The 27500-nt window shown below is 43.2% G+C and overlaps 2 protein-coding genes across 2 annotated transcripts in view; both read right to left on the reverse strand.

Annotated features, from left to right (window-relative positions):
• Positions 1–1721, reverse strand: part of LOC123749220 (uncharacterized) — a 29221-nt gene extending 27500 nt beyond the window's left edge. Inside the window, exon 1 of the mRNA XM_069336432.1 lies at positions 1716–1721. Within this exon, the coding sequence (XP_069192533.1) occupies positions 1716–1721 (6 nt within the window). The remainder of the gene's footprint in view (positions 1–1715) is intronic.
• Positions 1722–2888: 1167 nt separating this feature from the next.
• Positions 2889–27500, reverse strand: part of LOC138371590 (peroxidase-like) — a 116084-nt gene continuing 91472 nt past the window's right edge. Inside the window, exons 2-18 of the mRNA XM_069336477.1 lie at positions 18878–19003; positions 17226–17357; positions 16651–16824; positions 15810–15926; positions 15522–15622; positions 15241–15411; positions 13188–13349; positions 12412–12527; positions 11867–12004; positions 10649–10750; positions 10047–10160; positions 8616–8748; positions 7375–7502; positions 6060–6262; positions 5407–5576; positions 4319–4427; positions 2889–3636 (exon numbers count right to left, since the gene is read on the reverse strand). Of these exons, the coding sequence (XP_069192578.1) occupies positions 3534–3636; positions 4319–4427; positions 5407–5576; positions 6060–6262; positions 7375–7502; positions 8616–8748; positions 10047–10160; positions 10649–10750; positions 11867–12004; positions 12412–12527; positions 13188–13349; positions 15241–15411; positions 15522–15622; positions 15810–15926; positions 16651–16824; positions 17226–17357; positions 18878–19003 (2299 nt within the window). The 3' untranslated portion in view covers positions 2889–3533. The remainder of the gene's footprint in view (positions 3637–4318; positions 4428–5406; positions 5577–6059; positions 6263–7374; positions 7503–8615; positions 8749–10046; positions 10161–10648; positions 10751–11866; positions 12005–12411; positions 12528–13187; positions 13350–15240; positions 15412–15521; positions 15623–15809; positions 15927–16650; positions 16825–17225; positions 17358–18877; positions 19004–27500) is intronic.

A 27500-nucleotide genomic window follows, 5' to 3' on the forward strand; every position in this document is an offset into this window, starting at 1 on the left:
TTTCGCATAAGAATTATTGTTATAACTAGATATATCACCTCTCAATGGGAAGATGTTGAGACCTTCAACGATTCGGGTCATTTAGCGACCATACAGTTATAAAATGAACGTTGGAGAGTTCATTGTTCAATGTTCTTCTAGAGTGAAAACTTAACAAATGTAGAGATAATTCATGCTAGGGTCATTGACCTAACCCTGTAGGTCGTATTCAATAAAACACACACACACACGCACATACACATACATACATCCGTATATACATACACACATACACACAAATATATATATATATATATATATATATATATATATATATATATATATATATATATATATATATATATATATATATATATATATATATATATATATATATATATATACATATGCATTGTTTATATATTGCAGAATAAAGAGACACGTTATAATAAAAAAAAAAGATTCTATAGATAAAAAGAATGAAATATCTATTATTTATAGACAAAAAGATTGAAACACCTGACTACATTGGCAGGAAACGCACCAGGAAAGAGACAGTATAAGAAAACCTTCGTATAGCGCCCCTCGACATAGCTTCATATATCTCTTATTATTACACAAGACAATTGTCAGGAGCTTTACATTCTTAAAAATCCTTACAGCTAATGGAACTAACAGAGGAAGCAGCCTACTTAGTGATGCTCAGTGAACTGTGTGGAGAAACACACAGTTTATATATGTGTCATGTAGAAGCAATTTCATGATATAAATCACATTATAAAGGTTTGAAATAGTTTAAAAGCACACATATAATGAGAATCACGGTGTAGCAGACCTTCCCCCTTGAGAATCTCTCTCGCATAATCCTAAGGTATATATATATATTTACTGCTGTATCGAAGTATGTCCTACAGTATATATATTCAGAGCATTCCCCAGACTACAGTATATCCCTCACAATATGCAGAATAACCACAGTGACGAAATGGAAATGATGACAGCTATAGCCCTCAGTACATACGTGGCTTTGTTGCACAAGTTCTGCAATGTTGAATGTGCAAGGGGCTTCAGGGCCATCAACGTTGATGTGATATTAATGTTTCTCTGCATAATGATCACTGACTGTCCTGATTGACGCGAGGACGTATAACTGGTTAACTATTAGACGCACTTAACTGGTGGGGTAATGGACTGTGGAGCCATACAGGAGCGATTGGGCTTATCTAAACAGGATTATCAACTGGTGTACCATGTGTTTTTACAGGATATCACATCTGACAGGTGACGAAGTTCGTATTTACAAGAGAATAGGATGACTGTAATGCAGCTCTGCATGCATAATGATATCACAACAGCCTCGTGTATCTATGAGGAAATATTAAGGCCATAAAGTGGCATGGAACCAGCGTTCCTGTTCTCACTAGACTCACTCACTATCCAACCCGTCCTCTTAAAAATAACGTCACTTTTGGCTCGTATGCGCACTATGGCCAAATTTGGACGTAATTTGAAATGAAATCGACTCACAAAAGTGACGTACTGTTCCGTTTTCTCTTTGAGTCGTCCGGCCTACTCGGACAGCTTAGAAGAGGAACTTTAAATTAACGTTTTTCATAACGTTTTGAAACTTTATGAGAATTTCCTGCCCACCTAACCTATCAGAGGACCCTTAACTTACTGTTGTTGAAAAAAAAAATCCCTAATTTATTTTAATTTTTTTTTCATTTTCAAATTACGTCCATATTCGGCCATACGGACAAACGGCCAAAAGCGACGTTCTTTTTAATAGGACAGGTTGGATAACTATCATAGATCAGTCGGTGGCGTATCTAAATGGAGAATCCAAATACGTGTGTTCGATCCCAATATCAAATTAGCTCTGTTCAGCATGTTCGCAAATCAGGGTTCGAACATAGGAATTAAATGGAAAGTATTGCCATGACAACTTGAACGAACAGCCAGCTTTGATGTTTCTATACGAACATCTTTGAACAAATGTGAACAGCGTTGTACAAAAAGAATTATTCGAGTGAGTGGTTTAAACTGAACGTGGACAATATGGCAGAAAATTGATGTGGTTTATATATTGAACATCTAACGTGGACAATATAAACTGTTTTATTCCACTATGTATATTTTATCATTGGCTGGTCATGTCATTATCATCAGATAATTGTATTATTGCGAGTTACATAATACACAGCTGAAAAAGCTGAGTTTTATTAAAAAACTGTTTTTTTCAGGTTTATATGTAGGCTTGTTTGGTGTTGGACTAAAGGGCAATTAAACTTTGGAGGGGGTTATTAAGGCCTCTACAACAGATTACTGACCACCCAGGAAGTAGTCAGTAAGTGAACTACTTACTGACCCTTACTTAGGGTGGTGAACTACTCTAGTTCTGAACATAGTTCAAGACCAAAGTATGCTCTCAATGTGTATTCACCGTGAGGAGAAGTATACCTCTCAGTGTATATATATATTCTTTTATGTTGTGTGTGTTTTCTGCGACATAGAAAATGATTCTGTGATTCAGAGGTAGTATACTGAAGCTGTTTTTGACACATTTTTGAGAGAAGCAAGAAGAAGAAATGAGAAGAGAGAAGCTCATTTTTTTGAGAGAAAATGAGAGAGAATGTCTCTCTCATTTTTGAGAGAGACAATTATTTTGGTACCAGGGCACCTGTACCATGAGTACCTAGGAACGTGTACCAGGTACCACAGCCTGGTACTCTGGTACCAGGCTGTGGAAACATTCAACCAGGGTTGAATGTTTCAACTGGAACTGGTTACTTCATCAACATTAACGAGTTGGGCTTCAATAGCAGCTAAGAACATTCTGTATTTAAATAGTATTCTCATGATCATGTTTTATTTTTTTACTAAAAGTTGGAAGAAAAATAAACGAAGGATCTAGTTTGAAAGTTTTATGAGAGAAACGAGGAAATAAATAGTAAAATTACAGCCCCTTAAATGAGAAGAACATTGATCAGCACAAAGCCCTGAAAGATTAATGTAATCTTCAAGGGCCCTCTACTGGAGTGAACACAAGAATAAAGGACATATGTAGCCGGATACATAAATCATGACAGAGAAGCGAAGTGAAGTTTCCATGCTTTTTGGCGGTTTTAAGGATAGGCACTGTCCCCGCACGCACACACACACACACACACAACACACACACACACACACACACACATATGTACTGTATAACATTCTCCACAGAGAAGTACTGCAGGAGGAAGAGGGTTGAGAGGCAGTAGCAGCAGCAGGAACTGGATGTTGAAGGACCTCGTCAGGATTTTGTAGGAATGGGGAGGAGGTTAGAGAGCACCCATGTGAAGGATCTATCCCTCGCAGGGGACGAGCACAGCACCCACTCCAGGACAGCACCAGCAGCAGCGGAAATAAGATGAGAAGAGCGGGATGACACCACCTTCAGCAGAAATAGTCCAACGGCGTTCAGGGGGACTTAGGAGGCAGAGCGTTGGAGAGGAGGAGGGGTGTTGGTTGAGGGAGGCGACGTAGAGGGGGGAAGTGAGGGAGGGGGGACAACACTAGAAGACTGGACGTACGCGGGGATGCGACGTATGGAAGTCCCGCCACTTGCTCAAGTCCATCCGAGGCAGGATACCGGAGTCGCACGCCACGCGCGGGTTGCTGGAAAACATTTCAGATCCGTTGGGTTTAGTCCTGTTCCGAGCACGGCAGCCCCAGCAAACATGACAGTCACTATGTTAAAATGCTGTCACCCACTTGAGTAACTATAGCTGGATTGCTAGCATACTGGGCAAGGATAATACAAGCATGCACAGTAAATGGTAGAATGCTAGAAAGGACAAAACTAGAATGGATAATACTAGAACGTTTAAAACAAAGAAAGCAAAGGGTTATCCTAAATGAAAATGAATCTTACTTGAGAATGGGGTGATGCAAGGTCCCCTTTTGGGGCCAACCCTATTTTGTCATAGGCATTAATGACATAGATGAGAATACTACAAACCCACATCATCAAATTTGCTGATGACACTGAGATTTGTGATGACAGTGATATTCAGGCCTTTCAAAGAGATCTATGTGAACTTCACAAATGATCCTAAGATTGACAGATGATTTTTAATATCGATAAATGCAAGAGTTTGCATGTGGGGCATAATAATGCACATCACAACTACCAAAATTAACACGAACAAATCCATTTTTGTTTGAACTTCCATTAATGAATCTCTGTTAGATCCATAAATTAGAATAGAATACCACAAAATCAGGGTTTTCTTAGAAGAAATAAAATATACAGAAAATGTATAAAAAACAATAAAATAGGGGTAACAAAGCTACTCACATATCGTGGTCAGGTAGGACCATAGCGTACACTTGAACGGATTTTATATCGTCGCTGTTATCGCAGATTATCCGAGAAAGCTTCACCTTTCGGATCTCTTCGAGTTGTTCTGTGAAAAATGCATTAGATGGACAGGTGCAAAATTGAAAATACAAAAAAAAAAAAGATTTAAACAGCAGTAATTTATCAAATTGTAACTAAACGCATATATACATAAACTTGGATATAAAAATAATTCGTTTGTCATGGAATGGAAGCCTGTATATAAATAAATAAATATATATATACTTCAGGTTTGTATCGAAGTCACCTCCTGGGTTGAACTACTAGCCTTCTCTAGACCCAAGGATGAAAGTCCACAATATATATATATATATATAGTTCCTTAATTCCCGAATGCCTATTTATTTCTAGGTTGTCCGGCCTGGGAATCGAACCTAGGATCCCGATTGTGAGTCGAGACCTAGAAAAACCCGTAAATAATTGTATTGATAATATTATCCTTCTTAACTTTTGTTTTAACAGCCTGACTTTTGCTGTTATCCTCACACAACTTTCCTGGTGAGTTGGGACTGTATGGGAGAGTGCTATAGGGAGGGAGGATGGGAGAGAGGGAGAGAGACAGACAGAAATCTAGACACCGTAGGATCTATCTTGAGATGATTTGGGGGCTTAACATCCCCTCGGCCCGGTCCTCAGCCAGGCCTACTTTTTATTACACATCCCCCAGGAAGCAGCCCGTAGCAGCGGTCTAACTCCCAGGTACCTATTTACTGCTAGGTAACAGGGGCATCAGGGTGAAAGAAACTGTTTGCCCATTTGTCTCCGCCTCTACCAGAGATGCCCCAACTAGTTTAGTTTAGGATGCCCCAATTATAGTTATCTATAAATAGATTTTTTGCTCCCGGACGTTTTCTTTGATACGATGGGGGGACTCCGCGGCCCTATGCTCATCCCGGTGATTTGATCACCTGTCCTCGTCTACACTTGGTAAATGCCCACCTACGGTTATCCACGCCCACCTACACCTACTTACACTTACTCCACTTACATTCCCCTGTGTTCACCCATATTCATATGTTACTCACCTATCGTAAACTCGGATGGGAAGCCCCGATTCTCGTACCAGAAGCGATCTCCGTATCGCAGCTCCTTGAAGGTGAGTCCAATGAGACAACTGAAGGTAGGACCCACCATGGAGCCTTGCATGGGTCGCTCACTCACTCCGCCACTCCACAGGTCGATGTCATCAGGATGCCTGGAGGAGGAGGATTGAGAATAGAGATACGAAGGAAAATTGATAAATAGGGAAATACGAAACGAGATGTAGACGGGACAGAGGAAGTACTAGATGAAACAATAAGAGAGATAATAACACAACTCTCACGGTGTACATTGAGGAGCTGTAGAACCATTAAGCAGAAATTTGTCTTATTTCTAGAGGCTCAGATTCCAGAAACGATAAATAAAGGAATTATTTTTGCTGTTTTTAATATTTAAAGTTGAAACTCGTTTTGTCCTGAAGAGTTATAAAATGAGAGTGTATATATATATATATATATATATATATATATATATATATATATATATATATATATATATATATATATATATATATATATATGAAGTTCTCATTGTATATGAACATAAACTTGTCTCACACACCTGCAAACTTTGCTTGCGTACTGAGACCCGGATTCACGCCTCGGATCACAAACAAAGAGACATGGGAAAAACCTACTTGTAAATCTCGCTGTATCTGTAGACAGTCTTGTTGGGCATCACCCCCAGGAGGTCGTCGAAGGTATGCGCCCGCCTCAGCCCACACAACTCCCTGAAGGCGTTGTAGGAGGGCACGCCGTGTTCCCGGGCTCTCTGCATGTTGATGGCCGCCAGGTCCATGCCCCACCGCTTGTCCGGTTCTTGGAAGAGGTGGTTGGTAACCTGCAGGAGGGACGTTGTTTGAAGGGAAAATATAGTAGACGCTTGCGGCAGTGCCAGAAGGAAAGGTGAGGGAAAGAACGGCATCGCAAAACCAGACGAGAATGGAGGCACGTTGCTGCAGTATGGGGTGAAGAATCATGGAACGACAGTGGATGCTTAGGGAGATAGGGTTCATTAAGGGATAGGAAATGGCTACCTAAAGAAGCTAGGGACGGGCTGTTGCTCAAGGGAAGTGTTTATTGTTCCCTGGGTATAAATAGGAGCTGCCTCGAATGGGTCAAGTGCCTCATGTGGGCCAATAAAAGCAGCCTCGTATGGACCAATAGGAGCTGCCTCGTGTGGACCAATAGGAGCTGCCTCGTATGGACCAATAGGAGCTGCCTCGTATGGACCAATAGGAGCTGCCTCGTATGGACCAATAGGAGCTGCCTCGTATGGACCAATAGGAGCTGCCTCGTATGGACCAATAGGAGCTGCCTCGTATGGACCAATAGGAGCTGCCTCGTATGGACCAATAGGAGCTGCCTCGTATGGACCAATAGGAGCTGCCTCGTATGGACCAATAGGAGCTGCCTCGTATGGACCAATAGGAGCTGCCTCGTATGGACCAATAGGAGCTGCCTCGTATATGCCGATACGCGTTCTGCAATACTCTTTACTATCTTCATGGTATGTTCCACAGATGATAAAATTACCTGGCAGCCTCGGTTAAAACAGAGGCGCAGTGACTCTCAGCTACACCCATGCAGGTCGGCGTTCAATCCCCGACCGTCCAAGTGGTTGGGCACCATTCCTTCCTTCCCCATGCCATCCCTAATCCTTATCCTGATCCTTTCTAAGTGCTATATAGTCGTAATGGCTTATTGGCGTTTTCCCCCTGATAGTTCCCTTCCCTTCTCAGCTACACAATTAAGAGACTATATGTGGCAGGGCATAGTGTGCCAGGGCATAGGGTGCCAGGGCATAGAGTGCCAGGGCATAGGGTGCCAGGGCATAGAATGCCAGAGCATAGAGTTCTCACTAGAGAAAGGAAAGTTTCACCAAGAAGGAACTCAATGAAGTGACTTAAAAAGCTAGTGTTTGTTAGTAGGAGCAAAGGACGTAACCCTTACCTCCTGAGTGATGGAGTCGTCCATAGCTTGAGCCACCTGGTTGATGAGCCCCATGATGAACTGGTCGCACCAGCCGCCCTTGTACAGGTCGTACGGCTGTCGCAGCATCTCACTCAAACGCTGTGAACCTGGAGAACGACAAGGTTGCTGGACTTACAGACGACACAACAGAACAATTCACGTACGAGCCTGTTGCTCACAATCCACATCTACAATGAGGATTTTTTTGCCGCGGTTACACACAGAAATCACAATAGCATGATGCATCAAATGAACAAATCCACAAGGGCCGTGTCGAGGGTTCGAACCTCCGGCCGGGATCCTCTCGGACGTAGGTTCGAATCCTCGTCACGGCTCTTGCGGATTTGTTCTTTTGCCGCGGTGTATGTCATGGAAATATGGCTTTTAAACAGCAACGTGTTTGGCAATTTACGTCAAATGTCCTGATTCAGGAAAGACCTGGGTAAATACTGGTTTGGAAATTGGGGTTGTTGATTTATGGTTCAAATTACGGGTAGGTCCAGAGCTACTGGTGTCGTAGAGGCAGATACAGTACAACTCATAGATGTGAGATCGCTGTATTGTTTTAATCGTAGGTTAAACACACACACACACACACACACACACACACACACACACACACACACACACACACACACACACACACACACACACACACACACACACACACACACACACACACACATATATATATATATATATATATATATATATATATATATATATATATATATATATATATATATATATATATATATATATTTATTTGTTTACAAGAAGGTACGTTGAGTTCTGAGAATACATAATATTTGTGTTATATATATATATATATATATATATATATATATATATATATATATATATATATATATATTGGTGTATACTGGCAGCAGGTTTTCTTTCAAACATGTTTCATTGAATATGACCGCATATTCTGTATTTATTATTTTCTGGTTTAGGGCTTCTATCCCTCTAACTATTTTCTTAGCATCAGGGCTTAATTGGAATAGGAGTTCTCCAAATGGGTTTAAACCCATTTGGAGAACCCTCTAAACAAATGGGTTTAGGTGGATATATAAGTAGCAGCCGCCTCGTATTGGTCAATTGGAGTTCTACAATCTCCTTTATTCTCATATCATTGTTGTTTTCAAGCTTGGCACCTTATGATAATTACCTGAAGGTGTAGTTGACGAAACAATTACTCAAAAGAGATGTCTTACCGATGTACTTGTGAGCGGGGCTCCAGCGTTCGATGGTGGAGGGGAGGAGGGAGTGGCCGAACCTGAAGACGGCGGTGACGAAGTTCGAGGACATGGACGGATTGACCTTCGGGTCGTAGCCGTCGAAGTGACCCTGAACACACACTGAGGAAGAGAACATGTAATGAGGGAAAACAAACCACATAACGAGTAGAACAACGATATATTTATTCAGGAAAGGAATTTATTCATTTAGGAAAGACTTGGGTAAATACTGGTTCGGTAACAGGGTTGTTGATTTATGGAACCAATTACCGCGTAACGTGGTGGAGGTGGGGTCCCTCGATTGTTTCAAGCGTGGGTTGGACATGTTTATGGGTGGTTTATGGGTATTGGGTGGTTATAGATAGGAGCTGCTTCGTATGGGCCAATAGGCCTTCTGCAGTTACCTTGTTCTTATGTTCATTACAAGAGTGTAATTACTATGCTATGTATCCTCACAACCCCAATGTACCTTCTTGTATATGTATAAATAAATAAATAAATTCATCACTTAGGAGGGCTGGTCGACGACCGGGCCGCGGGGACGCTAAGCCCCGGAAGCACCTCAAGGAAACCATGATCTAAGGACAAATGAGGAAATGTATATGTTTATCTCTCAGAATGTTTGGTAATATGTTTATTGTTTGTGATGTGTGTATATGTATATATTAACACGATGTACTGAACGGGGTGAGAATAGCTTGAGCTACCTCATCCCTTTGTGTGTATTTTACCTCAATAAACTTATTTCAATTTCAATTTCAAGGATAAATGCATAGGAACAACACGAGTTTAAGAAGCTATAATTCCTACCCAAAACCCAGTGTTGACCAGAATTCATAAAGCACTTACGTGTCCTCTTACAAATTCTCTCCATCTTTCCTCAATAATGGCGACATTGTTTACATTGAATAAATAGTTTATAAGCTCGGTACCCTTGGAGGTTGTCTATAACAATAATAACCTTGCGAGAATGACATCGCCGAGCTCCCAAAGTCGCATACTGTGTATTAAATACAAAGCCACCATTATTGAGGAAAGATGAACTGGTTTCGTAAGTGGTAAAGTAAGTTATTGATGAATCCTGGTCCTGACTGCTAATAGACCTGTCACCATCTCTTTCAGCGTATTGCAACAGTTGGTATTGACAGCAGCAATACCAGTTTCAACTTAAGATTCAACAGAGCCGAAGAAGTTGTTAAACACATATGGCAAAATCTTATACTGAAGCGACCACACGAGTCATAAATACTCACACTCCGCCCAAGTAAAACAGAAACAAGCAACACTTAGTGGGCCAGCCAGAGGCTTAGGGCCCGCGCAGTGGGCCAGCCAGAGGCTTAGGGCCCGCGCAGGAATATCCCTGCAAAAAAGGCAATACCAGAAGATGGAGAAATCTGCAGCACTCACCTTCTTCTGCAAGATGATCCCGTATTTGTTCATGACTTCCTTCCCAAGCACCATAGGCAGGAACTCGTTGTAGGTGATGTGTTGAGTGATGGCCGCGATGATGTGGCGCGCCTCCTGCAGAAGGCCAGGGTTCAAGTACGTTTATGGAGACAATAAAAGACATCTCAAAGGCTAGAAAAATGAAGGGACGACGACGTTTCGGTTCATCCTGGACCATTCTCAAGTCGATTGTGGCTATGATGTAGCCAGGGGTTACAATCGACTTGAGAATGGTCCAGGACGGACCGAAACCTCGTCGCCTCTTTATCTTCTGGTGTGTGTGATTTGGTCATTATCTCTTCAGCCACGTTATTGTGACTCATCGTCTGTAAATGGTAAATCATATTTCAATGTATTGATGGTGCTGGAAGCCAGCATTCATCATCTGTGATGAAATTGGAGTGTGTGTGTTGGAGGGAGGATGGCGGTACTGGTAAGGGGTCAAGGGAGGTCACGTTACGTTGAACGTACTCGTGCATAATGCATTTACTTTGCACATTATTGCAATACTTTATTGCACGAGAAAGCAGTTAAGAAAGAGAGAGACATAGAGAAAAACTAACCTCATACAGCTTCACGTCTTCCCAGTGAGGGTTATATTTGTACAGTTCAGCAGCGATCCTGTTGTGTTCACGCATCATCAAGGTGTGTACCACAGCCAACACCTGGAATGAGAGGGGAATATGAGACGACGCGCCAATTCAAGTAGGATTAATAGGTTTAAAAAAGTAGGGAACTTTCTTTCGGAATACAGAAAAGACATCACACATTGCAAAGAAAACGGATATAAAATCTATCACTTCCAGGGGAAACACAAGAATTTATAGCCACTCATAAATGAAGACTATAAATTGCATTTTCTAGATTATTAGGAGTAAAATAGCTTAGATTTTACACTGCATTCGTGGAGATTACATAACTCTGTGCTATAGGCTCAGTGTAACTGATATCTACGTAGCAATTGTTGTATAAATGATGATATATAACTAAATTCAGTACAACTGATTGGTCCAGTATTACTGATGACTTAGAGAGGCTGAAGTGTAATACATGATCACACACTCATTTATCTCTATGCACCTGTACATAAAGATTTACCAGAATAAATGATAAAAGTGAATAAAATATTATTTTCTAAGTATTATAATGTGTATATATTAATGTTAATATAACCTTATTTTATTGGTATTTTTAGCATTATTTGTTATATTGATATTGAATTTATTTTTGTTATATTTGTTAACTCTATATTTTATTACAACTACCGCAATTACTACAGTTATACCTAATCAACCCGTTCTCGCACTTGCTTATAGTCAATATCTTGCTTATGAATAAGTGCATATGTGACATACTAATTTATTGTGAATATTTGAGTTTACCTTGAAAAGCTGAATAGAAAACCACAACCTAACCTAACTTTCTTAGTATGTTAAGATATGGAATAGTGACTATAAGCAATACGTCATATATGTGCTGTCTTGTGCGAGAGCAAGGTTGCCCTAATACAGGTATACCTAATACAGATATACCTACTAATCCGACTCATCTCATACCTAGTAGGTATACCTACTAATTCTCAATTAATAATCGTATTAATTACTATAGTAAGAACAGCCGTTAAATTAATAGTAGAAGCCTAGTAGTAGTTGAAATAGCAATAGCAGCTAAGTAATAGTTTAAGTAGTTGTAGTAATAACAACAATAGTAGGAGTGACGTAGTATATTAAATAGTAGTAGTTGTAAGTACATGTTTGTAAACAAAGAACACGTGGTGTTACCAGCTGTTCATTGACCCTGCCGTCGCCGGCGTCGAAGCAATAGACATCCTTGTTGGGCCTGATGCAGCCGTCGCTGGGATCATTGAGCTTCAGGGGCAGCAAGTCCTTCATGCCGTACTCCCTGAACACCGGCAGCGACTGTGTAGCAGGACGGGAGAGTATGGTTTTAGCGAACAGTAGGATGAATGGTGGGAGGGGGAACTGTGTTACTGATGTTCAGCACTACTGCTTGAGGAGTCGGGTCGTAAGACTCTCTCTCACACACTCTCTCTCTCTCTCTCTCTCTCTCTCTCTCTCTCTCTCTCTCTCTCTCTCTCTCTCTCTCTCTCTCTCTCTCTCTCTCTCTCTCTCTCTCTCTCTCTCTCTCTCTCTCTCTCTCTCTCTCTATATATATATATATATATATATATATATATCTCTATCTCTCTCTCTCTCTCTCTCTCTCTCTATATATATATATATCTATATCTATATATATATCTATATATATATCTCTCTCTCTCTCTCTCTCTCTCTCTCTCTCTCTCTCTCTCTCTCTCTCTCACCTTCATCAGTCCACCTCTCTGCAGACGTAGTTCCTCAGCGTGCTTGGTAACCTGTGCCGTACACCCAGTTCGCAGTCGATATAGGCCGGCCAGTTCGTTGGTGGCGCTTCGGGGTCCTATTGAGGCGAATGGGAGCAGAAAATATTATTTGCATGCTAGTATAAAGGAATTACAAAAGAATCTGTAACCGATTCAGGAAAGACCTGGGTAAATATTGCTTATGTAAAAGCATTTTTTTATGAAACAAATTACCGGGTAAGATAATTGACCTGGGATCGCTGGAGTGTTTCAAGCGTAGGTTAGACATATATATTCACGATTGGTTGATTGATTGATGAAGATTAAGCCATTCCATTAGGTGGCACGGGCATGAATAGCCCGTTAGTGGTAGATCACATTCACTTGTTTGGAGTGAGTGTGATCTTAGGTCGTGAATATACGAATGAGTTTGGGTGGATATAAATAGGAACTACCTCGTATATCGTACTTTACGGGCTATTCATGCCCGTGCCACCTTTTGGGTGGCTTAATCTTTATCAATCTTTATATCGTACTAACGGGAGACATCTCCCGTCACGCAGGGTGCAGTCGCACCTCCACAGATCTCCAGTATCAGCTAAGGATACTGGTAATGGCTCCAAAGGGCCATCACTTACGGGCTATTCATGCCCGTGCCACCTTTTGGGTGGCTTAATCTACATCAATCAATCTATACCGTACTAAGAGCCAACAGAAAGACGGTAAGGTTTGGTAGCTGAGGAAGCGACGATACTGACCGAGTTTGCAGCCGTGCCTGACGCCGTAGAGAGAGCGAACCATGGAGATACAATTCTGCCTGAAGAGGGAGTAGAAGGGATCCTTATCAGGGACCTGGATGGGGAAGCATTCCGGATGGGTTGGCTGAGGACCGCAGCACTTCGGGTCTTGCTTATTCGCTTCTGTGACACAACAAGAAGAAAATTGTCATCCACACTTCCTTGGAAATAAAGATTGGTTACTTAAAAACTTTTCTTATTAAGACTACTCATAGCCCTAGTCGATAAAGCTTCGGCCTCACACGCGTGGGGTTCACGGTTCGAGACTCCTACAGCGCAGGTGAATGGAAAGAAGAATGAATGAGAAATACTGTGAACAAGATTTCAATTAGAACTTTTGGAACAACATGTTAGGCGATATTTGCAACTTTCCCCTTGATGGAGAGTTGCCCCTAAACCCGAGATTAATTCAATTTATAATCCAAATTATTTATATCCCCAACAAAATACTCAGTTATATATATATATATATATAATATATATATTGCATTTCTCTTTTTATTTACAACCATTGAGTAGCCTATTTGACTACATTTTAGATCTCAACTAACAAAACTGTAATTAGTTCGTGAATTCTTAAGTAAAGGAATTTTGGGGATTAGTTACTGTGCCCATTGTATATCAATATAACCTTTTAATTACCACTCATAAGATGAGTATAGGATATAGTACTCCTCTCAGGGTGATATATGATCTACTACCCCCCCCCCCCGTTACAGGATGGGTATAAGACCCACTACCACCCACAGGATGAGTATGAGACCCACTACCACCCACAGGATGAGTATGAGACCCACTACCACCCACAGGATGAGTATGAGACCCACTACCATCCACAGGATGAGTATGAGATCCACTACCACTCCCCAGGATGAGTATGAGACCCACTACCACCCACAGGATGAGTATGAGACCCACTACCACCCCACAGGATGAGTATGAGACCCACTACCACTCCCCAGGATGAGTATGAGATCCACTACCACCCCACAGGATGAGTATGAGATCCACTACCATCCACAGGATGAGTATGAGACCCACTACCACCCACAGGATGAGTATGAGATCCACTACCACTCCCCAGGATGAGTATGAGATCCACTACCACCCCACAGGATGAGTATGAGACCCACAGGATGAGTATGAGACCCACTACCACCCACAGGATGAGTATGAGACCCACTACCACCCACAGGATGAGTATGAGACCCACTACCACCCACAGGATGAGTATGAGACCCACTACCACCCCACAGGATGAGTATGAGACCCACAGGATGAGTATGAGACCCACTACCACCCACAGGATGAGTATGAGACCCACTACCACCCACAGGATGAGTATGAGACCCACTACCACCCACAGGATGAGTATGAGACCCACTACCACCCCACAGGATGAGTATGAGACCCACAGGATGAGTATGAGACCCACTACCACCCACAGGATGAGTATGAGACCCACTACCACCCCACAGGATGAGTATGAGACCCACTACCACCCCACAGGATGAGTATGAGACCCACAGGATGAGTATGAGACCCACTACCACCCACAGGACGAGTATGAGACCCACTACCACCCCACAGGATGAGTATGAGACCCACAGGATGAGTATGAGACCCACTACCACCCACAGGATGAGTATGAGACCCACTACCACCCACAGGATGAGTATGAGACCCACTACCACCCCACAGGATGAGTATGAGACCCACAGGATGAGTATGAGACCCACTACCACCCACAGGATGAGTATGAGACCCACTACCACCCACAGGATGAGTATGAGACCCCACTACCACCCCACAGGATGAGTATGAGACCCACAGGATGAGTATGAGACCCACAGGATGAGTATGAGACCCACTACCACCCACAGGATGAGTATGAGACCCCACTACCACCCACAGGATGAGTATGAGACCCACAGGATGAGTATGAGACCCACAGGATGAGTATGAGAGCCACTCACGCTAATGAACTGAGCCTCCGTGGCCTCCTGAGACTCACCTTTGGTCTCCGCCGTGAGCGTGAGGTCATGATCAATAGCCTGGCCCCAAGCAATAGTCATGATAGTGACGGCATGGTCGTGGAGCCCTTCGTCGCGGTGGATGTGGGCGGAGACGACCCGGGGAGACGGCAGTGGGTATCCTCCACGACCCACACGAGGGGCGTCGATGCCTGCAGAAGGTAGCAACAGTCAGTTCAATCCCCCGAAGGCAAAACAGAGTGATGTCACACACCTGGAACTCAGTCTATACGTGTGAAGTTTATATTATTATTAATTTTACCGTCAGCATAGTCAGGTGGAAGACGGCGCTTGAAGGCGGTGTTCTTGGATCCCCAGGTCGGGTTTTCTAGGTTGTTGCAGCTGCCATCGTAGTCCCTGTATCTGAGGGTATAAAAGGCATGGGTGATAGGAGGTGTTATATTGGTCTTTTCTCTTTCTTTCTCTCTCTCTCTCTCTCTCTCTCTCTCTCTCTCTCTCTCTCTCTCTCTCTCTCTCTCTCTCTCTCTCTCTCTCTCTCTCTCTCTCTCTCTCTCTCTCTCTCTCTCTCTCTCTCTCTCTCTCTCTTTACCTTTTCAGTTCACATTTCTTTGGTTTGAAGAAGTCCGGACAGATGGCGCCAATGATGGTCTTGGAGGTATCAACAAGAGGCATACCATTGATCAGGACGTCCTTCGGCAGGTTATACCTTGGGGGGAGATATGCAGATCAGTACCAGGAGTCAGCGAACACTAACGAAACCTGTATATCTTTCCTCGATCGTGGCGGCTTAATCTGCGTTTTTATTAAATCGATTATGACTGCGAAGGCTTACAATCTGCGACAATAATAACATTGGTTGGCGAAGTTTTGATGCTCCTAAAGTCTTAACTATATAGAGGCTAAGCCGCTATGATTAAGGAAAGATACATAGGTTTCGTAAGGGTTAAGTTTGTTAAGCATATCATGTGGGTGAATAAAGTTTACTTAGTTGATGATATGTATTTTAAGTTCGTAAAGTCTACTCTGAAATAGTATTCAATACTTCTCTTGTTAAGCAGTGTAGCGAGGACTGCACTCTTTTTAACATCCTATACTAAATGTTGCTCCGGTACACCCTCTCCCCACACATGTAACACATACACCTACACAATACCCATACACACGAACCAAACTCTCTTAGACCGAAAAATACACACAATCATACCGTAATACACATATATAAGGTCTCAGGTTCGATTCTCGCGGCGGATCAGAGGCTTTTGTGCACTGTGCTTTTGTTCAGCGTACCTGCACTCATAAACAACACCTCTACACCCACACACACACACACACACACACACACACACACACACACACACACACACACACACACGCACTCAACCAACCACCGTTCCACCTACACATCCGCCACAAACACAACAAGAGCTCACTGTTTAGCCAAGTTCCTTGTGGTCTCCACCAGCACAGCTCCCAAGTTACTGATGTCCTTCTTATCAGGCTTGGGACCAGGTCTTGGGAGTCCCAGCCGGTCCCTCGCTGCCGTGAAGGCGGCATCCACGGACTGGAAGGTGATGCAGGTGAAGCCGTCACCTGCCTGGGGGAACCTGAAAAGGTGAAAAGGGGGAATTAGGTGGTGAAGGGGAGACGAGCTCAGGAAATGGTAGATGGGGCTATATCACCTGCTTGGAGACACCCTTATGGAGTCTTAGTGTTCAGGGGAAGCAAGGATAAATGTGCAGGTTAGAATTACTGGATGAAAGCTTAGGGAAGAACAAGCAAAAAAAGTGGAGAAAGAACACAAAGATGGAGGCAGAACACAGACATGAAGAACAGAAACATTCTGGAGCTACGAAACGCATTTTGGAAAATCGCGAACTTGTGTATTATGATAAAACGTAATAATATTTTCCATGCAAAGCATTCTCGCACACATATATAGACACACACACACACACACACACACACACACACACACACACATACACACACACACACACACACTTACTGGAGGCCGTTGAAGACACCAATCGCGTGGTCTCTGGCCGACGACTTTCCAGGACCCGGAATGAGCAGAGCGCAGTGGCTGTTGTCGCGACGTCGTGGGCCTCCGGACAGGCTTCGACCCCCACCGGGAAACCTGTAGGAGAGGGCAGGCTAGGGACATATGCTTCCTGGAGACAACGAGTGAAAGATGTTCTTGAAACACACACACACACAAAGCAACCACCAATTAACCCTCTGGTTACTCTCCCACTGTCCCAGAGTGGTTGAGCCCCATTCCTTTCCCGTTCAACCACTTGGGCTGGACGGTAGAGCGACGGTCTCGCTTCATGCAGGTCGGCGTTCAATCCCCGGCCGTCCCAAAGTGGTTGGGCACCATTCCTTCCCCACCCGTCCCAGCCCAAATCTTTATCCTGACCCCTTTCTCAGTGCTATGTACCTGAGAGCGATAATAGCTCTCGCTATCGAGGACAGGAAGTCTTAGTCCAGTAGTCTTATGTAGTCTTATTCCGGCATCCTTACGAAGTCTTAGTCCTATAGTCTTATGAAGTCAACAGATGGTTGCTGCCATAATGAGACTTCGTAAGACTACTGGACTATGACTTCGTAAGACTAGCACCCTGGTAACTATTTTATTGCGAGGTGAACAGAAGCATTTGGATGAAATAAAACATTGCCCAAACGCTTCTCTCCAGCTTGCGTACCTCGGCTGTCAGTCAAGAACGTAGACCACTGGAAGAAGAGAGTATACCGTATACCTAAAATATTACGGTATCGGTTCATAGACTTATATCCAGACAGCCCAATACCCTAAGGTACTGCCCTAGTTATAAATGTTATTTAATCGCGTTTCTCAAATAGTTTACTAGTTTCCAGTTCAGCTAAGACAGGTTTCTAGTTCACCTAAGACAGGTTTCTAGTTCACCTAAGACAGGTTTCTAGTTCACCTAAGACAGGTTTCTAGTTCACCTAAGACAGGTTTCTAGTTCACCTAAGACAGGTTTCCAGTTCAGCTAAGACAGGTTTCTAACTCACCTAAGACAGGTTTCTAGTTCACCTAAGACAGGTTTCTAGTTCACCTAAGACAGGTTTCTAGTTCAGCTAAGACAGGGTTCTAGTTCACCTAAGACAGGTTTCTAGTTCACCTAAGACAGGTTTCTAGTTCACCTAAGACAGGTTTCTAGTTCACCTAAGACAGGTTTCTAGTTCACCTAAGACAGGTTTCTAGTTCAGCTAACACAGGTTTCTAGTTCAGCTAAAACAGGTTTCTAGTTCAGCTAAGACAGGTTTCTAGTTCACCTAAGACAGGTTTCTAACTCACCTAAGACAGGTTTCTAGTTCAACTAAGACAGGTTTCTAGTTCACCTAAGACAGGTTTCTAGTTCACCTAAGACAGGTTTCTAGTTCACCTAAGACAGGTTTCTAACTCACCTAAGACAGGTTTCTAGTTCACCTAAGACAGGTTTCTAGTTCACCTAAGACAGGTTTCTAGTTCACCTAAGACAGGCTTCTAGTTCAGCTAAGACAGGGTTCTAGTTCACCTAAGACAGGTTTCTAGTTCACCTAAGACAGGTTTCTAGTTCAGCTAAGACAGGTTTCTAACTCACCTAAGGCAGGCTTCTAGTTCACCTCATTTTGGTTTCTAGCATTTCTTACCTCACGCGTCCCTGGGGAGGGAAGCCAATGTGAAATGCATCTGCGTCAGCCTCTGCGTCAGCCTCTGCGTCAGCCTCTGCGTCAACTCTTACCAACGCCGTCGTCCACAACACCAGCACCAGTAATCTGAAACAATTAAAAATAAGAACACTGATACAGGGGAGTGAATGATGACACACGCAGTAGTGTTATGTAGGGGTGAGAGAAAGGTGTAGGGGTGAGAGAAAGGTGTAGGGGGTGAGAGAAAGGTGTAGGGGGTGAGAGAAAGGTGTAGGGGTGAGAGAAAGGAGTAGGGGGTGAGAGAAAGGTGTAGGGGTTGAGAGAAAGGTGTAGGGGTTGAGAGAAAGGTGTAGTGGTTGAGAGAAAGGTGTAGGGGTTGAGAGAAAGGTGTAGGGGTTGAGAGAAAGGTGTAGGGGTGAGAGAAAGGTGTAGGGGGTGAGAGAAAGGTGTAGGAGGTGAGAGAGAAAGGTGTAGGGGTGAGAGAAAGGTGTAGGGGGTGAGAGAAAGGTGTAGGGGGTGAGAGAAAGGTGTAGGGGTGAGAGAAAGGAGTAGGGGGTGAGAGAAAGGTGTAGGGGTTGAGAGAAAGGTGTAGGGGTTGAGAGAAAGGTGTAGGGGTGAGAGAAAGGTGTAGGGGTTGAGAGAAAGGTGTAGGGGTTGAGAGAAAGGTGTAGGGGTTGAGAGAGAAAGGTGTAGGGGTGAGAGAAAGGTGTAGGGGTTGAGAGAGAAAGGTGTAGGGGTTGAGAGAAAGGTGTAGGGGTTGAGAGAAAGGTGTAGGGGTTGATAGAAAGGTGTAGGGGTTGAGAGAAAGGTGTAGGGGTTGAGAGAAAGGTGTAGGGGTTGAGAGAAAGGTGTAGGGGTTGAGAGAAAGGTGTAGGGGTTGAGAGAAAGGTGTAGGGGTTGAGAGAAAGGTGCAGGGGTTGAGAGAAAGGTGTAGGGGTTGAGAGAAAGGTGTAGGGGTTGAGAGAAAGGTGTAGGGGTTGAGAGAAAGGTGTAGGGGTTGAGAGAAAGGTGTATGGGTTGAGAGAAAGGTGTAGGGGTTGAGAGAAAGGTGTAGGGGTTGAGAGAAAGGTCTAGGGGGTGAGAGAAAGGTGTAGGGGTTGAGAGAAAGGTCTAGGGGGTGAGAGAAAGGTGTAGGGGTTGAGAGAAAGGTGTAGGGGTGAGAGTAAGGTGTAGGAGTGAGAGAAATGAGTACCAATATTGAGAAAAGGGTCAGAGTGTTGCTTGATATGTAGTGATGCCAGAGAAGCACACTAAAGAGATGGACAGGCAATGTCCTGGTAAAATTTGGCGAGAGGGAGATAGTGAGAGGGAGATAGTGAGAGGGACATAAAGAGAGGGAGAAAGTGACTTGGAAGGAACAAAATATTCAATACTATTTAAATATATATATTTTGCCCTTTATTATATACATTTCTCAAACCGTCTTGAAATATGCTTTTGAGGTGGTTGGGTTCATTGTGTGACTGACGTGGTGCGGGGAAGGGAAGCGGAGGCTGCTGGCTGGGGTTTGTGGATACTTCTGGCCAATGGATATGAGATAGACTAAGTGTGCTGTCATCTATATTTACCTTGCATTTCAGTTTTAGTGTAATTTTTACACTTCATTCTTTACGAAGACAATAATGGAACGACTGAAATCTGGGTATTTACGTATAAATTATCAATTAGTATAGTTTTGGTTCTTTCACAGTCTCTCTCTCTCTCTTTCTCTCTCTTTCTCTTTCTCTCTCTCTCTTTCTCTCTCTCTTCTCTCTCTCTCTCTCTCTCTCTCTCTCTCTCTCTCTCTCTCTCTCTCTCTCTCTCTCTCTCTCTCTCTCTCTCTCTCTCTCTCTCTCTCTCTCTTTCTCTCTCTTTCTCTCTCTCTTTCTCTCTCTCTTTCTCTCTCTCTCTCTCTCTCTCTCTCTCTCTCTCTCTCTCTCTCTCTCTCTCTCTCTCTCTCTCTCTCTCTCTCTCTCTCTCTCTCTCTCTCTCTCTCTCTCTCTCTCTCTCTCTCTCTCTCTCTCTCTCTCTCTCTCTCTCTCTCTCTCTCTCTCTCTCTCTCTCTCTCTCTCTCTCTCTCTCTCTCTCTTTATTAATTTAATATTACCCTACTATCCCTCACATTAAACTGTCTCACAGACCAACCTCTCCAATGTTACCAATTCAATCTCGTCCTCTCCCTCTCTTCCTTTCTCCTAATGTTTCTACCTCCCACCTTCCTTCCTCTACCGTCCTCCCTACTCTCCTCCTTACTTCCCTCTCTCTCCTTCCTAACCTTCCTACGTCTCTACCCCCCCCCTCCCTCCGCCCTCTCTCTACCTATCCCCGCCCTTTCATAATTCTATCCATCTCATTAACCTCAAAGCAACCGCCGAGGGCTTGCTGGGAGGACCATGTAACTAACAGATGCTGGGTCTGGGACCACAATCGACTTGAGAATGGTCCAGGACGGACCGAAACGTCGTCGTCCCTTCAACTTTTAGTGTGTGGTCTGGTCAACATACTTCAGCCACGTTATTGTGACTCATCGCCTGCAAACAGACGCTGGGGTTTTGTGTGAATGCCAATTGGGTTGTTTATTTTGCTGGTGTCTCAGTGGTTGCTTAGCGTGTGGTTAGTTTCGTAACGAGTGTGGGGGGGGGGAGGGGGTTAACCGGGATTGATGGTTATTGCGCGGTTCTGTGACGTAATCACTCTGGGTTCACTGGAATTGGTAGTTAGCAGCACGCGATATGCGACGTAATGAGTCCTGGGTACAAATGGGTTCGTTAGTTAAAGCGAAAATGGTAACGCAATGGTTTGCCTGTGTCTCAATGGATAGCTATGGTCCTAACATCTCTGTGGCTCATCTATATCTCTAGTATTCTTATGGTTCATCTTTGTCTCCAGCATCAGTATAGCTGATATAGAAATCATACCTGTGGCTCATCTGTTTTCTGGCAGCCATCAATATATATATATATATATATATATATATATATATATATATATATATATATATATATATATATATATATATATATATATATATATATATATATATATATATATATATATATATATATATATATCTGAACCAGTTATTGTAGACTTGTGTTACTGAATGTGATAAAAAAAAAAGGTTGGCGCAATTATTCTATCATGATTAGTCTTCATATGTCTTAGATTCTTCTTCAATTGGGAAGGAATTTGAAACAATTAACTAGCCTAGGTTAACTGTACACTTCTCATTGGCTTCACACATGTTGGTTAAGAACTCATGTCATTAAAATACATCTCATAAGATCTCCAGAGACGCTTGGGGAAAGTAAATTCCAATATACACATTGTATATTCCACGTAGATGCTCAGAGACGTGATGTGGTTATCCTGTTGAAGGGGAGTGGGTAACCTTATCCCCCCCAAGTGGTTAGTGAACCTCCTTGGTGATGTCTGGGTGAACGTGTGTCCCCCAAGTGGTTAGTGAAGCTCCTTGGTGATGTCTGGGTGAACGTGTGTCCCCCAAGTGGTTAGTGAATCTCCTTGGTGATGTCTGGGTGAACGTGTGTCCCCCAAGTGGTTAGTGAAGCTCCTTGGTGATGTCTGGGTGAACGTGTGTCCCCCAAGTGGTTAGTGAAGCTCCTTGGTGATGTCTGGGTGAACGTGTGTCCCCCAAGTGGTTAGTGAATCTCCTTGGTGATGTCTGGGTGAACGTGTGTCCCCCAAGTGGTTAGTGAATCTCCTTGGTGATGTCTGGGTGAACGTGTGTCCCCCAAGTGGTTAGTGAACCTTCTTGGTGATGTCTGGGTGAACGTGTGTCCCCAAAGTGGTTAGTGAAGCTCCTTGGTGATGTCTGGGTGAACGTGTGTCCCCCAAAGTGGTTAGTGAAGCTCCTTGGTGATGTCTGGGTGAACGTGTGTCCCCCAAGTGGTTAGTGAACCTCCTTGGTGATGTCTGGGTGAACGTGTGTCCCCCAAGTGGTTAGTGAACCTTCTTGGTGATGTCTGGGTGAACGTGTGTCCCCCAAGTGGTTAGTGAACCTCCTTGGTGATGTCTGGGTGAACGTGTGTCCCCCAAGTGGTTAGTGAACCTTCTTGGTGATGTCTGGGTGAACGTGTGTCCCCCCAAGTGGTTAGTGAACCTTCTTGGTGCAGACGAGGAGTCACAATAACGTGGCTGAAATATGTTAACCAGACCACACACTAGAAAGTGAAGGGACGACACGACGTTTCGGTCCGTCCTGGACCATTCTCAAGTCGACTGATAGGGTCCTTGTGGTGTGTGTGTGTGTGTGTGTGTGTGTGTGTGTGTGTGTGTGTGTGTGTGGGTCTTTCCCCCCCCCCCAGCTTGGCAACCCGTCCTCCTAATACTCTCCGCCAAACACACGACTAAACTACGACGTAGCTACAACGTTTGGACAACTTTCTAACACCTCCTAACAAGTTGTAACAACGTTCTTAAACGTCATAAAAACGTTATGACAAGATGTAACAACTTGATTACAAGTTGTAATAAGCAGAAAATAGGGACAGTTACGTTGTGTGTTGGCAGGAAACACGTTGTATTTTGACGTATATTTTCACCTAAGGCCCAAAAACTCTCGTACTATAAATTGGCATAATGTCCCGTTTTCTGTTCGTGGGTCCTCTGGTAGGTTAGATTAGGGCACTTTAGTACGGCAATGTCTTGACGTTGGGAACACTCGTGAGAACGGACGGGCTGCTCTGACAGGCCAGATGAATAATTCAATCTCATTCTCCCCATCATTCATCCTTTCTACATCTCTCTCTCTCCCCCAACTTTCTTCCATACTTCCTTCCCCTTCTCCCTACTTTCTTCCCCTTCTCCCTACTTTCTTCCCCTTCTCCCTACTTCCTTCCCCTTCTCCCTACTTTCTTCCCCTTCTCCCTACTTTCTTCCCCTTCTCCCTACTTCCTTCCCCTTCTCCCTACTTTCTTCCCCTTCTCCCTACTTTCTTCCCCTTCTCCCTACTTCCTTCCCCTTCTCCCTACTTTCTTCCCCTTCTCCCTACTTTCTTCCCCTTCTCCCTACTTTCTTCCCCTTCTCCCTACTTTCTTCCCCTTCTCCCTACTTTCTTCCCCTTCTCCCTACTTCCTTCCCCTTCTCCCTACTTTCTTCCCCTTCTCCCTACTTTCTTCCCCTTCTCCCTACTTTCTTCCCCTTCTCCCTACTTCCTTCCCCTTCTCCCTACTTTCTTCCCCTTCTCCCTACTTTCTTACCCTTCTCCCTACTTCCTTCCCCTTCTCCCTACTTCCTTCCCCTTCTCCCTACTTTCTTCCCCTTCTCCCTACTTTCTTCCCCTTCTCCCTACTTCCTTCCCCTTCTCCCTACTTTCTTCCCCTTCTCCCTACTTCCTTCCCCTTCTCCCTACTTTCTTCCCCTTCTCCCTACTTCCTTCCCCTTCTCTTTACTTTCTTCCATACTTCCTTCCCCTTCTCCCTACTTTCTTTCCCTTCTCCCTACTTTCTTCCCCTTCTCCCTGCTTTCTTCCCTTCCTATTTCTGACCACGCTACTGTGGTCTTCAGCCTACATAATGGAAGCTATTAAGATGGCATTCTACTATCTCCATCTTGTACCAGGAAGGATTATGAAGAGGGAGAGTAGCAGCCCTCTCCTTCCTTTATGGATACTGGCACAGTGGATAAAATTCTCGCACTCTCCTGGCGAGGGTTCGACTTCCTGACGATCCCAGATGGTGTATATGTTAGCATTCTTAATTTGCAGATATTTCGGTAATTATATCTATACATTTTGTTTAATAACTTTTCAATGATAAGATGATTGGTTGAATCATCATCATTGGTTGAATCAATGATAACATGATTGGTTGAATCATCATCATTGGTTGAATCAATGATAACATGATTGGTTGAATCATCATCATTGGTTGAATCAATGATAAGATGATTGGTTGAATCATCATCATTGGTTGAATCAATGATAAGATGATTGGTTGAATCATCATCATTGGTTGAATCAATGATAAGATGATTGGTTGAATCATCATCATTGGTTGAATCAATGATAACATGATTGGTTAATTCTCAAGGATAAGCTGATGGGATTCTTGAGGTTATCTTGAGATGATTTCGGGGCTTTTAGTGTCCCCGCGGCCCGGTCCTCGACCAGGCCTCCACCCCCAGGAAGCAGCCCGTGACAGCTGACTAACACCCAAGTACCTATTTTACTGCTAGGTAACTAGGATTAATTGATCCCATTAATGCTGACCGATTAAGGCAGTGTCTGGGATGCTCTTAAACGCAGGTTCGAATCCTCGTCACGGCCCTTGTGGATTTGTTCATAAGCTGATGGGATTACACTCAAGGATAGGATGATGGGATTATACTCAAGGATAGGATGATGGGATTATACTCAAGGATAAGCTGATGGGATTTTACACAACAACACAGCTTCCATCGGACTTTCACTTACGATGGCCTCCAGGGAAAGCCAGATTGCTGACCCCTAGGGACGATTTCCAGGGGAAAGTCAGTCTGCTGACCCCTGGGGTCAAACCCCTCGCCCGAAGGATCCACTTTTCCTTAGCTGTATATGGTCCTCCCTTTCCTTTCACATTGCAACTTAAGTAATGACGAAAGGTTATTACTTAAGTCACCCTTAAGTATTACCATTACTTAAGGGTGATCACAAAGTTCTAAAGCTACTCTCAAATACCCGACCATCTGGAACTGTCGTAATAGATCACAACTCACAATAATAGGCACAAATTCGTTCAATTTCACCATAATAGGGATTTGTTTTTTTAACCACAGACGTGGCCAGACATTTACAATGCTAACCAGCATATATACATTTTCCTCTGTCCTCCATGGACAGGGTTAGGGGATCAGACATCATATAGTGTAGTGAGTTATTGAGCACTCAACTACAGGTGATTGTAGTTCTATCACAATGCTAACCAGCGTGCATATATCCTTGTCTGTGTTGCATAGATAGGATTAGACTTACAGGAGAGTTGTTTGAGGAATTGGGTCGTGGATGGCTGCCAGCTGACACTATTGAGACGTCTAAATAGAATTCATGAATAGATTGAATATAGGATGTTGATATAAATACTCGTTAAATCAGACGCCAAATGAAAGCAATTAACTCAAAACTTCGACATTTGAACGTTTTTCGAACAGTGCTTATGTTCCCTGTTCGAATCGGAACTCTATAAAAGCTTCAGCAAAGTACTGAAAATAAAAATATTTACAAATAAACTTAAAAACCTAACCTAGGCCTGTGCTAAAAAATTCTAATTTCCAATTATAATAATTTACATCACACAAAATATTGCTTTTTGGCCATACAACTTGGATAAGCATGTTCCCGCTCATTGTCCTCATCTCTCAGCTCCTTGTCTCCACATCTCAGCTCGATAACAAACTCCGAGCGCTTTGTCTTCATATCCCAGCCTATTGTTCTCGTATCTCAGCGTCTTGTCCTCATATCTCAGCTTCTTGTCCTCATATCTCAGCTTCTTGTCCTCATATCTCAGCTTCTTGTCCTCATATCTCAGCTTCTTGTCCTCATATCTCAGCTTCTTGTCCTCATATCTCAGCGTCTTGTCCTCATATCTCAGCTTCTTGTCCTCATATCTCAGCTTCTTGTCCTCATATCTCAGCTTCTTGTCCTCATATCTCAGCTTCTTGTCCTCATATCTCAGCTTCTTGTCCTCATATCTCAGCCGTTCGTTCTCATACTCCCAGCTCCGTCTCCTCATTTCCCTGCTTCCTGATCTCATATCCTAACTCCATGTCCTCATAGACCTTCGAAATTGGCTCACAATTTTCTTCTCGTAATTGCTTTAATATGTTCTTGAACAAATCCGGATTACTAAAACATACTATGATAGAAACCAGAGCCTATTCACCAAACAACGTCCAGCTCACAATTCCAGTTTCCAGGCCACCTTTCCAGGCAGACCTTAATTCTTGTCATAGGCGTATATGTGCAAGTCATATGTGAGGGGGAAGAGAAAGCTACAACGCTGGCAGGTGTGTAGAGTGAGCTGGAACGCTGGCAGGTGTGTAGAGTGAGATTAACTGTATGTGAAAAGGGAACGTAACTTCAATAATCAGCAATAATCGGATGTAACCTTGAACTTAATCCTCACAGTCTGAACACACAATAAACTCTCCAATAGAACGGTTGTAAGAGCTCAGTCGTAGGGGATCCTGCTATAATAAATAAGTCGTAAGAGGTCGGTCGTAAGGGATCTATCATAATAGATAAGTCGTAAGATCTCCCTCGGGTTGATTAATAACGCTCGCAAGCCAATCGTTTCTAACTTAATAAAGAACAACTTTCAAGTCCATTTTAATGATTAGTAGAGATAAGAGGTAAATACACATGTATATACTAAAAAATACACATGAGAAGAGAGCATATTTCTTGATTTCGATATCCTGCTTGGTTTCGTGTTGATAACCTCTGGAAGGTTATCAAGTCCACCACGATAGCTTTACTGACTAACAAACAATAATATTTAAGTCCAGGACTAAATCCTGGACTTAAGTAAACTCAAGATATAAAAATCTTGAAGCGGTATATACATCTTGGGTTATACACCGTGCTGAAATTCAGATTTTAATCATTTAAAACAGCATTTTATCTTTTATCAAACTCTTTTTTTTTTTT

This window comes from Procambarus clarkii, chromosome 36, assembly GCF_040958095.1.
Source record: "Procambarus clarkii isolate CNS0578487 chromosome 36, FALCON_Pclarkii_2.0, whole genome shotgun sequence".
Classification (NCBI taxonomy): Eukaryota; Metazoa; Arthropoda; class Malacostraca; order Decapoda; family Cambaridae; genus Procambarus; species Procambarus clarkii.